The sequence below is a fragment of the Schistocerca gregaria genome, chromosome 7 (assembly GCF_023897955.1).
Source record: "Schistocerca gregaria isolate iqSchGreg1 chromosome 7, iqSchGreg1.2, whole genome shotgun sequence".
In the NCBI taxonomy this organism is placed as follows: domain Eukaryota; kingdom Metazoa; phylum Arthropoda; class Insecta; order Orthoptera; family Acrididae; genus Schistocerca; species Schistocerca gregaria.
Genome location: NC_064926.1, coordinates 53,247,170 through 53,264,615, shown reverse-complemented (window position 1 = coordinate 53,264,615; position 17,446 = coordinate 53,247,170). Strand labels below are relative to the sequence as shown.

The following is a 17,446-nucleotide window of genomic DNA, read 5'->3' as shown; positions in this document are numbered from 1 at the left end:
ACCTTGCAAAGTGCAGTACAAGTCAACAATTAAAACTTTATCTGTAAGTTATTTGAATAGTTTGTGCTATGTAATTATTATTTCTTGATATCTTATTGAACAATTAAATTATGCCAGTCTGCAAATTGTGTATTTGTAAAAAAGTTGAGACAATTCTCTTTTGGTACAGGGATCCAAGTTTCATTCGCAATCAGAAATATATAATTGTACTTGCAAAGTATGATAAATATCCTGCTTATGTTGTGTCTCAAAGTGTTCACACAATTCGTGAAAGTAACTTAGTGTGGTGAGGAGATCGCATTTTCGAGATATCAAACACTTGTCTCTGTGCAGAAACTTTCCCATCATTGCATGTAGCCCTGTGGTGTTGGGTTGGCAGGTTGTGAGTTTACATTCTTAGTTCATGTGTTATGGAGTTTTCATTGCATTTAATGCAAATATATGGTTTAAGTGATACAATGCGTTAATGATCCCATCAAAATGCATCATTTTCAGTATGGTGCATTGTGCTAATGTACTAGAAAACAGGCAGAAAATGTAATGCCTGCAGATATTCTAGCTACTGCAGAAACATTCGAGATTAAATATAGTTAAAAAGTTCTATCAGCTAGTCAATAACATGGATTACATTAATGACGTTTAGAACATGATTCATTATCTTCTTCCTCCAAAAAATGGTGAGTGATGGAATGAAGTACTACTTTTAAAAACTTTATGTGATCACTGTTTGATCTTTGTTTCATGACTACATCTCATGAAGTAGGCCCAGGAACGAAATTTCAGCGTTTTCATGAATTTGGTAAGTGTTACAGGTAATTTAGACATGGACCGAACTTTAATCAGATTTTGGATCTTCTGTATCATTTTTGTGGACAATACTTTTTGTTTACATTTCATATTTCATACAGTATCGAGTTTCACTTTCTTATTAAAAAAGATATGTAGTTTAAGCGATACAGCGCTTTCATGATCTCGTGAAAACGTTTCCATTCTCCCATACCTCCTTCACGCAAAATGCTCCTTGGTTGAGTTCCTTTCTCTGCATAGTCTTACGTAGGCCTAAGACAAACCGCTCTCTGCCTGTTTAGCATGATATTTTAACAGATTAATGTGTTTTGTACAGTTATGCGCCAATATAGATGTGAAAATACTGCAATTCTCTTAAAAAACGACTTTAATACAAAGGTAACAATGTGTCACTTAATTTACGTAATTAATTAGTTTATTGTCATTAATTCTAAGCATGGAAAATGTATAAGTTATTTCTGTCGCCTATTTTCATAAAATTAATTGTCGAAGGCCGTAGGCTGTAGGCCGTAGCTGGAGGCCATAGGGCAACACTCTGATCATCGATAAAATACGGGAATGCGTTTTCCTGTTTCATGGTCACCACCGTTCCCAGAAACTGGTGTCGCTTATGAAATCGCGATGAAGATGCCGTAGATAAAGGGTTGTGGCATTGATGCATTTGCCACTGCATTTATAAAACCAAAAACTCAATGGTCAGTTTGTATCTCTAACGGGCTTTGAATTCCTACTCACAAAGGGCAGATTGCTTCTACTTATTCTGTGTGAGTAAATTTTTCCCCGTAAACGAAATGAAGACAAAGACACTTTATTTTTGTTCATCCCGCTACTTTCTCTCGAAAGCTAAACGCTACTGGGCTGCTTCAGGTTGTATCGAAAGAGGACACCTCGACTCATACTTTCTACCTGGTGAAGGCGTACCTGTGCCGACTATCGTTGACCTTTTTACACTAACGTCGCCGTTTGCTGTCGTATTGGGCACACACAACCTGGAGTCTTATTAACTTGAGTAGAATTGTTTTCAGTGACGAGTGTCGCTTCGAACTGGGCACCAGTGGCCAGAGAAGAGTGTGTGGAGACGTCCCAGAGAGCGGTGGGATACTAACTGCTGCCGGTCTTACGGTCCGATGAGTAGGGGTGATGATCTGGGGTGACTTTTCATTTCATAGCATCACCCCTTTGGTTGACATCCGTGGCACCCTTACAGTACTTATACAGCTTTGTACGACTCCTTTTGTTGCCCTCCATGGCAAGTCATCTGGGCGCACATTTCAGCAAGACATCGCTCGTCTACACAGGGTGAGGGTTTCTACTGCTTGTCTTCGTGCGTGCCATACTCAGCATCGGAAACTAAGATCGTCGATCTCCCTCAGCTGAGAATGTTTGGAGCATTATGAGCAGGGCCCTCCACCAAGCTGGGGATTTTAACCGTCTAATGCGGCAGTAGGGGAGCATTTGGCACGATAGCCCTTAGAAGCATATCCAACAACTCTGTCAACAAATACTACGCGCGTAATTGCTTACATAAGAGCCACAGGTGGAACAGCTTGTTACTGACATTCTAAATTTGTGAAGCTCTTTCTTTTGAATAAATCATCCAAATTTTCTGAAATTGTAACCATTTGTTGGCCTGAGATGTACATTACTTTTACTGGTTCTCTTTTTTTTCTTGCACCATTTCTGCATATTTACTGTGCTCTCTCACGCAACTCAGCCTATACTGATGCAGCGTTCTGCTCTTCGGATGCAGAAGACTTATTATCACGCGGTTCTACAGTTTACCAGCGGAGTGCGGAATTTTCTTTTGGGCTGTCCAGCGGCATGTCACGATACTTTGCGCAGTGATTTCAATGCGTACCAAGATTGTTGAAATGTACGTGTAAACAAAAAAAATTATTCCTACGTCATGTTGTTTTTTGAGGCGATAGTTAGAACTTTAAAAGCAAACGTCCTAGGTAACAGATTTTTTTTTTAGTTCATGTTGTCTTGGAAATGGTTTTTAAAATTAATTAATACGTAGCGGAAGACATTATACAATGAGGAACTCTATTCAAAAAATGTTCATATGTGTGTGAAATCTTATCAGACTTAACTGCTAAGGTCATCAGTCCCTAATCGTGCACACTACTTAATCTAAATTATCCTAAAGACCAACACACACATCCATGCCCGAAGGAGAACTCGAACCTCCGCCGGGACCAGCCGCAAAGTCCAGGGCTGCAGAGCCTGAGACCGCTCGGCTAATCCCGCGCGGCGGGAACCCTATTCCAACAATCGGGGAGTAAGAGACATTATTCACACAATGCATGCTGTCACCCCTGTATTTATATTCTTGTTGATTTCGGTTTTACAGACGCTACGCCATGGTTGAAGGTACATGTCTGTAGCTAAAGTTACGTCTCAAAATTCTGAAGACATCATTAGAGGCTAGAAACACTAAGTTATCAATTCCAAACTTAGATGAGCTCAGCTTGCGAGACTGTTTACGTGCATAATCGGCAGTGGCAGATCATGAAGCGGCAGATAAGATTTCTCTCTGCTATACCATAGATTTATCAAGTGCTGTGGTGCTGAGGAACTGGAGCAGCGTCAAGTAGCAGCACTGCCGCCGTACATCAGGAGCTACTATTCACCTTTCGCCGGCAGATCTTTGACAGAGAGGTCCGAAGAATTACGTGCTCCACCAGCAGGTCACCAGGAACGGTCGTGCGACCACCGACAGCGCAGGACAATTTCCTTCCACCAGAACACGTGCTACAAGTAATTCGCCATCTACCCAGCCAGCCAACGTCTGTTTAGGCCAACGCACTATCCGCAGTACCCACAGCGAGCTAGTTCCGTCGGAGAGAGGGGATTAGCCCAGGTGCCCAGTACATTAGTAGTTCTGACACCAGGAACACGCTCTCGTCGTGCCATCAGCCGTACCAGAGCATCGACACGGCACTCACTCCAGGACTTTAACTCTTGTACGTGAAGTGACGCTTTCGACACTGCTTCTTTTACCGCTGTTTTTGGTTTGACTGTCGGGTGACTGTGTATCAACAACTTTAGTCTAGTGCACGGTGGCAGTCTTGGAATTTTCCAAAAATTTTTCTTTTCTGAATTTGTGTGATGCTTCGATCTGAGACTGCACGAGTGAGGTGCTTCTACAGTGTTTCCGTTATTAACGCTAGGCGATCTCTTTAGCTGGTACTTGACATAAAAAAACGAGAAACGCGAACGTTGGTTAACACAGCTATTTGAAGTGTATGGTGCCTGTTCTGTCGGACATGTATTTCCACAGCGTCTGTGACGACAGAATCTCAGAGACAGCGCAAAACAGCACCTCTCTTTTTATTTTTTTTATTTTGCACCTCATACAAGGTGAGCTGGCAGCGGAAAAATTTTACTCCGCTCTTCAACCAAAAGCAGTACAATAAAAGAGAAAACCAATGAAGACAGAAAAGTAACATAATGGTGTTTAAAAAACAGTAGATACAGTAATTAAAAAAACATGAAGCCGTTCACACGCGACGAAAAACAAGAAAACTGTCGGCACTGTGCACAAACACTAATGATTTAGACGACACGCGTGGACGAAGGAGCGTGGGCGGCGAAGAACACTGAATCACAAACACGACGGCACACACACGAAAAACTGATGGCGGTGATCTCCGGCGCGCGAATGTCCACAGAACGTGGGCGAGTCTGGGGACCTGCCAAGAGGGGAAGAAGGTGGTGGGGGAGGGAGAGGGGAGAGCAGAGATGCCAATGGCAGAGGAGATGGTGGGAGGAATGAAGCTATGGGGGTATGTGAAGCCCGGGGTGGGGGGGGGGAGGGGGGAGGAAGGGAGTGCACCTCTCTGCTCAAACACAAAGATGTACCTGCCTCTTCCCCTGAAGATGACGAATGGGGCACTCGTTGAAACGTTGCAACAACCTGACGCCACGACTCAGCTGATAATCCCAGAGGGTTCCAGCACAGAAATTCGACGAGAACTCCTGAATTCCTTGTAACAATATTTTTATGACAACAACGAAATGGTACTCACGCTCACAAAGGTCTCTCGGGAAACGCGATAGAACTTGCCAGCCGTGACTCCGAGGGGCCTCTGGGCTCGCAGTAGAATAATAATGAGAGCCTTCTGCAGCTTCTGCGGCGCGCCAGGCCAGCCACACGTGTACACAGAATTCACCAGCCGGGAATTCTGCAAACAGAAAGTCTGCTGATGAAAGCGCCCCGCCGCAGAGTAGTGCAGAAACTCTCACTGGCTCACAAACAAGTACGTCGCCAACAGACTGTAACAGCGCTGCCTGTAACTCCATGCTTACTGTTTCATAACAAGCGAATAAACAGTGTGCCACACTACTGAGATAAAACGTCAGAAGGAATAGACAAAGACTGTTTTCTCACCACAGCTGATCTGCAGTATATTACTAAATGGCTGAATCAGACCACTGTTGGGAAGGTTGCCTACTTCATAGCTTCCAGCAGTGAGAAAAATCTGATTTTCAGTATCTGATACAATCACTTTCATTTCATATTTTTCACTGACTGAATTTAAAAAAAATTGAAATCCTTTCATAATCTAGGCACTGAGATATACAGTCTTACGTTAAGGGTTTAACACTATAAACAAGTATTAAAGTTAGAGACTGTATTTGTACATCTTGACACCGTGAGACACATAACGTGAAACTTGCCCAAATTATACTCAGTCAGTATTCCAAAGTGAGAGCGTATAGCTGCTTCCAAGAAAGGCTTTTTCTCGATGAGATCCTTCACAAAATAATGAATGGATGTAACATTGTTGTCTACTAAAGTTTTGCTCTTCACGTAATGGAATTTCTTTACTCTGACTCTGTTCACAATAAATTATGCTCAAAAGATCCACTCTGAATCTATGTTCTAAATTCTGTCGATGTACTACACTTACTGGGATATGACGTCATGAGTTTGAATTGCTTGAGAAACTAGCTCTGCAAATTATCCACACTCTACTCATCCAGTGTCTGATAATGAGTGGACTTAGTTACGTTCAACAAATTTCAAACGCTTTCTAAACTTTCTCTCGTTTATAGCCCAAAACGCAATGAAAAGATTTTACAACGTACTAAATCTTCGAAGTTCATGCATTCGATACCATAAATATTTTACATGCTTAACATCAATTAAAACGTTTTTATTTTCCGTCTTGATTGCATTGATTTTTCAGATAACTGATTCCGGTTCGATGTGAACAATTCTGTGATCTGAATCAAGCGGTTACAAGAGTAACACGTCCAACTATCAGTAAATTTACACGGTATGTCGCACAATGAAAAAATAATTTTTATTTTGTGTCATACCATGTAAATGTTCTGTTAGTTGGACGTGTTACTATCGTAACCGATAGGTTCACATCTGTATACTTTCGATATGGTTCCAAAATATGAGTCCAGTTGATGAAATAAGCCGGCAGAGACTAATGCATGACATTGCGATTCTATCTCGGTAGCAGTTCTTTAAAACTAGCTATAGACATCTATGAAAGCCACGGTGGGCGGGTTATTGATCTCGCTTATGATCTTTGCTCTCGGTCGATACGTAGGGTCTTCGGTGATGGGCACCATGGGCCAGATGGATAACGTGTGGATACAAAGGCGCTCGTGGTCGGCCAGTGACAGCCCAATGTAAACAACAGGGCTCAGTCTCTCGTCACGAGGCGTCAATTCTTCGACAGTGATCACTAGCTAGCAGCATAGTGGCGAATTTACCTCTATAGTTGTGAGCTTTGGCAGGATGAGAACGGCACTACACTTTGGCCGTATATTCAAAATTGCATTCCATCATACTGTGGTTCCTTCTATATTAGACTACGTCTGGGTATGCATCCGCCTCTACTAAGTTTCTTTAAGAAGTTAACCATTTCGTTCTAGGTAGCCTACCAGTGTATCTCATCCTGGTTTTCAGTCGATCGTATTATAGTTTATTAAGAGGTTACTTAGAGAGATGCACAGTCTCACCTGTGTTTAAAATAAACATACTGACCGTTCCACTGCACGAAAGGAACTGTTGCCATTTACCAACTGTGGCTGGGTAATTCCTACCCGAGTGATGAGTGACTGACTATGCGATTAAGTTATAGAACAATTAATCGGTACTTCATTGTTCATTTCCGCAGGCCTGCGTGGCCGAGCGGTTCTAGGCGCTTCAGTCTAGAACCGCGCTACCGCTACGATCGCAGGTTAGAATCCTGAGTAGGGCATAGATGTGTGTCATGTCCTTACGTTAGTTAGGTTTAAGTAGTTGTAAGTTCTAGGGGACTGATGACCTCAGATGTTAAGTCTCATAGTGCTCAGAGCCATTTGAACCATTTCTGTAAATTTCAACAACCGTTAGAAAACTATGTCAAGCAAAATAGTTTAAAGTTGGGTTAACACATTTAGCTGTGGCAGTTGTGTCAAAATTTTAAGAATGTCTTCAATTTTAAATACTTTCGCCGGCCGAGGTGGTCTAGCGGTTCTAGGCCCTCAGTCAGGAACCGCGCGACTGCTACGGTCGCAGGTTCGAATCCTGCGTCGGGCATGGATGCGTGTGATGTCCTTAGTTTAGTTAGGTTGAAGTAGTTCTAAGTTCTAGGAGACTGATGACCACAGATGTTAAGTCCCATAGTGCTCAGAGCCATTTGAACCATTTAAATACTTTCTGCTGTTGACGCTTAGACTGATATTTTTATCGTATGTTTTTGTTCAGTTTTTATGCTTAGATGTACATATTTCGTTAGTGGTAGCTTATTTATTGTTTTTTGGAATCCTTGAACTAGAAGGAGGCCGTGGCCGTGGCTGTGTTCTGCTAAACGTAGCTGGTTCCTGGCAACTACGTAGCAGCTGGCGCCTTTACTTTGTACACCAGAGTTTGCATGGTCACCGGTTCTGGAAGTTACAATTGTAAACGTTGTATTTGTTTTCTTTAAACATGATTCGTACTTTGAAAGTTATTGTTGTAACATTCAAGCTTCCCACTAAATATTACGAGTTTAATTGGCTGAAGAAAGATTTAAACACCTTAAGGGATTTAAACGTAGTTTAATAATTGCTTTCGTATTCTTAATTCTTAATTAAATTAATTTTGATCCAAATTACATCCCATCGTCTACTCTATACATTTTGTACTGTAAAAGAAGGGATTAAAGCTGTTTCCACAAGCAGGATTTATTGAATATTTTAATACGGTTATATAAAGTGTTGTGCGTTTTATTGGAGTCCAGCAGCTTTCCACTGTGACACCTAGCTCTCTGCCATTCCAGCAGTGAGCATGATTTCTGAGTGTGCGAGTGTCCGCGTTCTGATGGAGTGTATAGGTGATGAGGATTGTATGTAACAAGAACTTCCGATTCATGACGCGACGCAACGCGCTTCTGAGATTTAATTCAGCTTTAAACAACAGGAGAGTCAGAGAGGATCGTCACCGCCCATAGCGAATGAGCGGAAGGCCTTTCTGCAGCTCCCACCAGGGGGCAGGCACCAGGAGCGCCGCTTTCCTCGAACTACAAGCGTCTTCCCGCGCACTCGTATTACCTGCTCTCGGGCTGATAAATTTCCACGCCGCAACGCTATTATAATTAGTCGCGTCTTGCAGCAGCGACAGCAGCAACTAGCACAACCACCTGAAGATGTGGAGCAGCTACATCGATGAAACATTATGCGATTTACAGAATACGATCCGGGGCAAACCCGCGAAATGTATTTGCAACAGAACCGTTGACAAAGCCTGAAAAGTCACAGGATTGTGTATATTTGTGGATGCTGCTCTGTTTGGAATTTACGAGATTTTTAATGGATGAGGGCCAGGTTCAGAGACGAGTTTTGAGTAGACCTGCAGTATGTGTCAGCAATTCGAAGCATTTCAATGTAGGGCAGCGTGGCTGATGTGGGCCGATGTTTACGAGGTTTAGTGCATCATATTCTCGTAATAACAGCTTTTATCTCCGCATGGCATTGGTTTTCAGTGTACTTGCGAATATAGAACTATTACAAGTTTGGGTCACAACTCTTCATCAGATTTTCAGAACTTTAGTTAATAGCATTTAGGATATGTATAAGGTGAATATGGAGTCCAAACTGAATCCAGATGTCGGAGAATTAAGTGAGAAGTTACAAATGCAAGCAAACCTTCTTAGTTGGGAAAGTAACATTAGACCACGTATTTGTTTGCTTCTTGAAATAGTCGGTCAAGAGCTACGGTTGAAACACTTGTGGGTGGGTCATGGTGAAAGATGGAATATGCTTGGAGAATAGCCAAGACATGTGTGTCCTGCATGTCAAAGACTGCGTGACTGGACACAGATACTAATGAACAAATATTGCAAGTGTTGTGGTTGTCTGTAGGGTTGGAAGACTAAGGTAGCGCCTTACTTGTTGATGACTGTACATTCAGTTTGTCTGTCCTTCAGCCAAAGGAAGGTTAACAATGGCAATTAGTGAGATCTTGACATACATGATTCTTTCGGTGAATTCTGCATAAACTTGTTGCAGAGCGTTCGAGTCGACTGAGTAATGATTTGGCTATCAGGCATTTCCACGAGTATAATGTACGAATAAGACGCATGTGCACTACATTAATAAAGTTAAGAGAGAAGTTACGGGGGAGCGTCTAGAGTGGACAGAGTGATTAGCCACATCTTGTAAGGAATGCGACCAGAAAATTGCTCTCACCTCATTTGTGTTACTAAAGAAGAGAGTTTAGAGGATCTCGATAAAATGGCATCCCTAATCGAGAATATTAGGTTTTGTTATGAGAAGCGTATATTTAGGCAAGGTAAAGCCGAATCACTGAGCATAGAAGTTCAACCTCAGGGGCGTGAGGGGGAGGGCGGGGGGCTAAGGCGGAGCTTCTGGAGAAAGACTGTGTTATAGGTGTAATCGTGTCGGTCATCCAGTATGAGATTTCAGGTCCCCATGAAGGAGCTGACAAGAGAGGATGACAGCTCAGACAAAAGATTTCCATGGACTATTGATGTTGCAGTAAGGTTACAACAGTGTCATGAGTTTTCTCACCATTTGTGTGTGCGGGTCGGAATAACAAACCAGTGTGCATGTTGGTGGTTTCAGGTAATAATGTTTCTTTGTTAGATTTTAAATTATATCAGCGGTTCTTCCCTGTTCATAAGTAACTGCGGCTATGAAAGGATCGTACGTCGAGCAGAGCAGATGTTGACTGAATCTGTGCTATGTTGTCGCCTTCCGGTGCTGATTTTCCAAATATAAATTAACGTACTGCAATAAGCTTCTCTGGCTGACTTGTCCCTTCTTCTGATTCATAAGAGTTTTTGTGCACTACATTCATTCCGGCCCTAGAGTTTGACTGAAACAGGTTAGATCTGTGGCAGGTAGCACTTCCATGGGCTCCTCTGGCCAATACAAATGGGGCTGCGTATTATTCAGGTGAGGTATCCCTGAAATCACGGTGAGCAGATGAGAAGAATGCCCTATTATCTCGCACTCTGTTCCATTTAATAACAAACCACTCCTTTTCAATTCTAGCCTCTTTGCTGACATAAGCTTCCCCTGATCGAAACAACTAGGCACTACTATCATTTGTCAACCTACTGAAAGTACAATTCCGGCCTTATCGTCTCTTATGGCATTCTCTTACCTCCTTTTTCCCCATTAACAATTTCACTGCAGAGGAATTCTGCCCCTCTCTTAATACCATATTAGGACAAACCGTGATTTACCCCGGCGGCATTTTTGAAACTTTGATTCCTCCATTTATACGTATATTCCCTTGCCTTTTGCAATTAATAATAGTCGCTGCGTTTTATTTTTACAAATCTATCACCCACTGAACAGGATATCCACGAACTATGTAGCTCTCGTAACATGTTTGTTCCTGCTACTGCCATAGAGACGGAAATGAAAAGTTTCACTCCATCAGTTCTCACTAATACTGTGGCTAAAAAGGTAACTCTTTTGCTCATGTTCTAAAACCAACCTCAACTCCGGCGTAAATTCCTTCTGTGCTTTCCTTAGACCCTCTAAATGCTGCTGCGCCAACAAGTTTACTCCTAGCTGACTTCTTACAGCCTGCCGCATGGCCTCCTATAGTTCTGTTACTTTCCCCCGTGCATCCCAACCAGTAGCTTCTACGGATTGCAACCATTTTGTCATTACTACTTCCCTATCTACGATTTCTACTTCCGTTTTTAGTTCCCCGATATTCTGAATAAGTGCCTTTTTAGAAGCTCTGGCACACCGCATTACTTCACGTCAGCTGTCAAGTAGCCGTGTGTTATTCAATACTCTTAAAAACAGCGAGAATTCCTATAGGCATTCATCAGGTCAAGTGGCCAATGATTTCATTGTCATACTAGGATTGTCAACAGGGGGACTGTTAGGTCGTGATTTCTTGTAGAAAACAGATTGCATTCTCGACTGAGGTAAGACTTCCGTGCTTCGATTTCAGGCAGAAAGAAGGTTTAGACTGAAGCATTGCCAGCGGAGATATGCATACAGGGTTTTAGGTGTAAAAGTGCAGATACCTTTATTGGTGCTGAAGAAAGTTTACAAAACAGCAAGATCAAGCAATTACTGCTCACTTTACCGTAGGCAGCAGATCAGCCGTTGAAGTGTGGACTCGTGGACGCAAACGGGGAGTCTATACTGACAGGAATAGAGCAGAGAACACCAGGTAGTAAGCTATGTGACGTGTCTGCAGACAGAGTATTAGAACCAGAGAAAAAACCACTAAAGGGGGTACGCATTAACGTACCAAGGATCACAAAATTTGCATTTATACACATAACATCCTATGCACGGTGAGCCACTAACTGTTGTCACCTAAAATCACTCGGAAAGTATGAAACTAGCTGAAAAGTTTGTGGGACAAATGTCGCGTGGGACTATGGGGGCCATATTACCGTGTTGGTTTTTTGTTGCTAGGAGGGGTCGCATCACAGATATGAAGGTCAAAGTTTTTTTTTCTAAATGGGATGCTATAGATTGGTACTTTTTTTCTGATAGCGGCTATCGAGATGAATTCAGTGATGTGTAACAGTAATCTGGCCTTTGTGGCCGTGCGGTTCTAGGCGCATCAGTCTGGAACCGCGCGACTGCTACTGTCGCAGGTTCGAATCCTGCCTCCGGCATGGATGTGTGTGATGCCCTTAGGTTAGTTAGATTTAAGAAGTTCTACGTTCTAGGGGACTGATGACCTCAGATGTTAAGTTCCATAGTGCTCAGAGCCATTTGAACAAGTTTTGGAACACTGAGCTCTTTGAAGGCAATCAAAGGTAAAAAGATGGCACGAACGTCCATTTACAGAAGGTGTTCGAAGTGATAGCCGTTGGTATTATTGCACTGCTGCAATCTTCTTATCATGGATTGAGTGGTATTCTTTATCACTGCAGCGCTTATCGAAGCACATGCTCTGACAATTCTCTCTCGTATATCGTGCAAATAGTAAATATTAGCCGAATACGGCGTATCCATCATACGTGCCATTGATATGTAAACACCATTCGACGCAGTCGCACTACAACACTAATAGGAACGGTAAAACTAGTATCGTCGATTCAAGCGAATGTGAATGATGTATTCCTTCAAAGAAAAAGTCGATATGCTTCTCATTTACGGAGAATGCCAAAAAAATTCACTGAGAGCTAGATACTTATACACTGAGAGATATCCTCAACGTACTCACCCTAAACGTCGCACATTTAAATACGTTTATGATAAACTGAATCAACATGAACTTTAACGCATCGAAAACATATCCGGCAAACGAAAGTTACTATCGAGGAAACTGAAACTGGTACTCTTGCCACTGTGGTTCAAGATCCTTATGTTGGTTCGCGTCATATCGCGAGAGAATCTGTCATGGGCCAGAGTAATGGTATTCGTGTTCTGCGTTACCAGAAATATCATCCTTACCACTTCAGTCTCCACCAAGAAGTAACTCGCAGGGATTATATGCGTCGCATTGAATTCTGCCGATGGGATCAACTTCAGATTCAGAAGGATGATACATTTATTCAAAAAGTGGTCCAAATGGCTCTGAGCACTATGGGACCTAACTTCTGAGGTCATCAGTCCCCTAGAACTTAGAACTACTTAACCTTAACTAACCTAAGGACATCACACACATTCATGCCCGAGGCAGGATTCGAACCTGCGACCGTAGCGGTCTAGCGGTTCCAGCCTGTAGCGCCTAGAACCGCTCGGCCACCCCGGCCGGCACACATTTATTAATATGATTTTATTTACTGCCGAGGCTACTTTCACGAACCATGGAAATGTTAGTCTGCATAACGTGAATTCTTCAGCAAGTGAAAATCCATGTTGGCTGCGGCATATTGCACACCAAAAACCGTGGTCGGTGGCTGTAAGGTGTGAGATTCTGGAGGACAGAATTATAGGTCCCTATTTCATCGAAGGAAATCGTAATGGAAGGAAGTACACCACATTCCTGCAAGAAACATTAAGTCTGTTATTGGAAGAAATATCTTTAGTAACAAGGACAGAATGTGGTATTAAGACGATGGGTGTCTGGCATATTTTTCGCTAATGGCTAGAAATGAGTTGCAGAGACAATTCCCAAATAGTTGCATTGGTCGCGGAGGCGATGTGCCGTGGCTGGCTCGTTCGCCAGACTTGACGTCTCTGGAGTCTTTTTTTGTGGGGATTCGTAAAAGACATTAATTACAAAGACCTTCCAACTACACCTGAAAAAATGCGAGAGAGAATGGTCAGAGCATGTGTTTCGATAAGTGCCGATGCGGTAAGGAATACCACTCAATCCATGATAAGAAGATTGCAGTACTGCATTGATACCAATGGTCATCACCTAACACCTTCCGTAAATGGACGTTCGTGCCAACTTTGTGATCTTCGTTGACCTTCAAAGAGCTTACTGTTACACATCTTTAGATTTGTCTCGATAGCCGCTATCAGGAAATAAGTACCAAACTATAGCATCCAATTCTAAAAAAACAAAGTTGACCTTCAGATCTCTGAAGCGACCTCACCGAGCAACAAAAAACCAACGTCATAATATGACCCCGTTGTCTCACGCAAGTTTTGCCCGACAAACGTTTCAGCTCCTGTCATGCTTTCGGAGTTGTTCTTAGTGGCAATAGTTAGTGACTCACCGTGTGTAACGAGAAGGCGAAAAAATCACAGTTTAATGCAGGTCACCTAGAAAAGGAGCAAGCGAATTAGGAAGATCCAACAGATAATCCTGGGTATTGAATAAATGAAGTATAAAACTCAGTTATCCTATAAGGTTTCTCTACTGCTGTCACGTCGCACATTGTCTACCCATGATAAAATAATTTATCTGCAGTTGGCCAAAGTGGTTTCAAGGCCGTGAATGTCCCACATGGTTTCCCAGTTTTCTTCGTTCTAAACTGGATGGGAAGGGGTATCGACCTGTACCCGATTATCACCTGTTAAACCAGAAAGTTGTCATGTGTCAGTTCCCATACAAGACCTACATAGTAATTTTCACCATCTTTGATTTAAACCAGACCTTCGGGCGAGGACTCTGAAATACTGACAGCATTTAACACCGGCTCGAACTTGTTTGCATAAAATTCAGTCTGGCAACTGGTGCCGTAGTGTTATCCAGATTGTTGGATTCCGTATCGGGTGACTCAGAAGTCATTGTCGCTACGCAGCCCTAACAGTGAAGACGGTTAAAACAGTTTTAGCCTGCAGACAGATATATTTCTTGGGCACATTGTTTCCCCTTTTGGAATGAGAGTATTCTCCAAACATACCAAAGCCATTCACCAGCCCTCGCGTCACGTTCTTAAAAAAGAAATAGCACCAATAATTGGAATGGGGAACTTTTTCCGAAAGTACGTGTACAGTTTTGCGCACTTGGCTGAACCTTTAAACCAATTAGGACATATGCGAGAACCGTCTAAGGGTACGGACAGCCAATAGGTCACATTCGAAGGGCTAAAAGACGCTTTAGCTAGTGTGACAGTCTTAGGCGTTCCTGACACTGAGCGAGGGTTTACGTTAGAAGGAGCCACTTCCAATTCAGTGTCGGCGGCCATATTGTTGTAGGAAATTGAGAGAGAAAGGACTGTAGCTTATGCCCCGAGGTCCTTCTCAGTTCCTGGAAAGCAATACTCCATGTATGAGTTGGAGGCTCTTGTTTGGCTGGGTAAAGATCCTTTTCGATCTGGAGCATATAGTGTTCGAATTTGGAACAGGTAACCAGGCACTTGCATAACTGGTGGCATGTCGTAGAAAAACCAAAATGATAGCCCAATGCGCCACTTGAATTTCGGTTTTCAGATCCCAATTAAAACAAAAACTAAAAATTGTTGTTAGGATCACATCTCGATTTGGAAATGTTTTAAAATTTAAAATCTGGTTACGAAATCTCTGTCATCGTTGTACAATCGATCTGAAGTTTCCGGTGTCTCGAGATCTCTTCTACACTTTGGCCATTAAAATTGCTACACCAAGAAGAAACGTAGTTGATAAACGGGTATTCATTGGACAAATATATTATACTAGAACTGACATGTGATTACATTTTCATGCAATTTGGGTGCATAGATCCTGAGAAATCAGTACCCAGAACACCCACCTCTGGCCGTAATAACGACCTTGATACGCTTGGGCATTGAGTCCTACAGGGCTTGGATGGCGTGTACAGGTACAGCTGCCCATGCAGCTTCCACATGAGCTTCAAGAGTAGTGACTGGCGTATTGTGATGAGCCAGTTGCTCGGCCACTATTAGACGTTTTCAATTGGTGAGAGATCTCGAGAACGTGCTGGCCAGGGCAGCAGTCGAACATTTTCTGTATCCAGAAAGGCCTGCACAGGACCTGCAACAGGCGGTCGTGCTTTATCCTGCTGAAATGTAGGGTTCCGCAGGGATCTAACGAGGGACAGGGTCACGGGACGTGACACATCTGAAATGTAACGTTCATCGTTCAAAGTGCCGTCAATGCGCCCAAGAGGTGACCAAGACGTGTAACCAATGGCACCCCATACCATCACGCCTCGTGACACGCCAGTATGGCGATGACGAATACACGCTTCCAGTGTGCGTTCACCGCGATGTCGCCAAACACGGATGCGACTATCATGATGCTATAAACAGAACCTGGATTCATCCAAAAAAATTACGTTTTGCCATTCGTGCGCCCAGGTTCGAAGTTGAGGACACCACCGCAGGCGCTCCTGTCTGTGATGCAGCGTCAAGGGTAACCGAAGCCATGGTCTCCGAGATGATAGTCCACGCTGCTGCAAACGTCGTCGAACTGTTCTTGCTGATGGATGTTGTCTTGCAAACGTCCCCATCTGTTGACACAGGGATCGAGACGTGGCTGCACGATCCGTTACAGCCATGCTAATAAGATGCTTGTCATCTCGACTGCTAGTGATACGAGGCCGTTGGGATCCAGCACGGCGTTCCGTATTACCCTCCTGAACCCACCGATTCCATATTCAATTAAGTCATTGGATCTCGACCAACGCAAGCAACAATGTCGCGATATGATAAACCGCAATCGCGATAGGCTACAATCCGACCTTTATCAAAGCCGGAAACGTGATCGTACGCATTTCTCCTCCTTACACTAGTCATCACAACAACGTTTCACCAGGCAACGCCGGTCAACTGCTGTTTGTGTGTGAGAAATCCGTTAGAAACTTTCCTCATGTCAGCACGTTGTCGGTGGCGCCAACCTTGTGTGGATGCTCTGAAAAGCTAATCATTTGCATATCACAGGATCTTCTTCCTGTCGGTTAAATTTCGCGCCTGTAGCACGTCATCTTCGTGGTGTAGCAATTTTAATGCCAGTAGTGTATATATACAACCTCATTTCCTGATTCTTAAACTAAGTGTTAGCAATATTAAATTATTCTCTGTGCAAATTTCTACCAGGTGGCTTCCTCTTTCATTTCTATCTCCCAGGTCATATTCACCTACTGTTTTTCCTATTCTTCCTTTTCGTACTGCCTAATTCAAGTCACAATTCACAATTACATTTTCGTCTCGCTTAACTATCTAAATAATTTCTTTTGTCTTATCATACATTTCTTTAATCTCTTCATCACTTGCAGAACAAGTTGGCATATAAGCCTGTACTATTGTGATGGATGTGGGTTTAGTATTCAATTTGACTGTGAAAATTCGTTCGCTCTCCTGTTCACACTATCTTACCCACATTTCTATTTTCTCATTCCTTATTAAACCTACTCCTGAATTAGTCCTGTTTGATTTTGTATTTATAACTGTATATTCACCTGATCAAAAGTTGGGTTCCTTTCGCCACATGACTTCATTAATTCCCACTATATCAAACTTAAATCCGTCCGTTTCCTTTTTTTAAATTTTCTAATCTACCTGCCTGTATAAGCGATATAACGTTCCTCACTCCGACCTGTAGAACTCCAGTTTTGTTTCTCTTGATAACATCATCCTGAGTGGTTCCCTCCTGAAGATCAGAATGTGGTTTTACCTCCGTAATATTTTATCCAACGGGATGCCATCATTATTTAACCAGGAAGTCGAGCTGCATGCCCCAAGGAAAAATTCGGCTGTAGTTTCCAGTGCTTTCTGCTGTTTATAATACCAGCACAGCAAAGCATGTTTGTTTGATGTTACAAGACCAAATCAATCAGTGTTCCTGACTGTTTACAGCAACTAAT

At 42.8% G+C, this 17,446-nt stretch overlaps 1 protein-coding gene across 1 annotated transcript in view; it reads right to left on the bottom strand.

Annotated features, from left to right (window-relative positions):
• The window catches only part of LOC126282162 (odorant receptor Or2-like), a 57,469-nt gene that overhangs the window by 1,376 nt on the left and 38,647 nt on the right, over positions 1-17,446 (bottom strand). Inside the window, exon 5 of the mRNA XM_049981683.1 lies at positions 4,839-4,994. Coding sequence (XP_049837640.1) covers positions 4,839-4,994 — 156 coding nt within the window. The remainder of the gene's footprint in view (positions 1-4,838; positions 4,995-17,446) is intronic.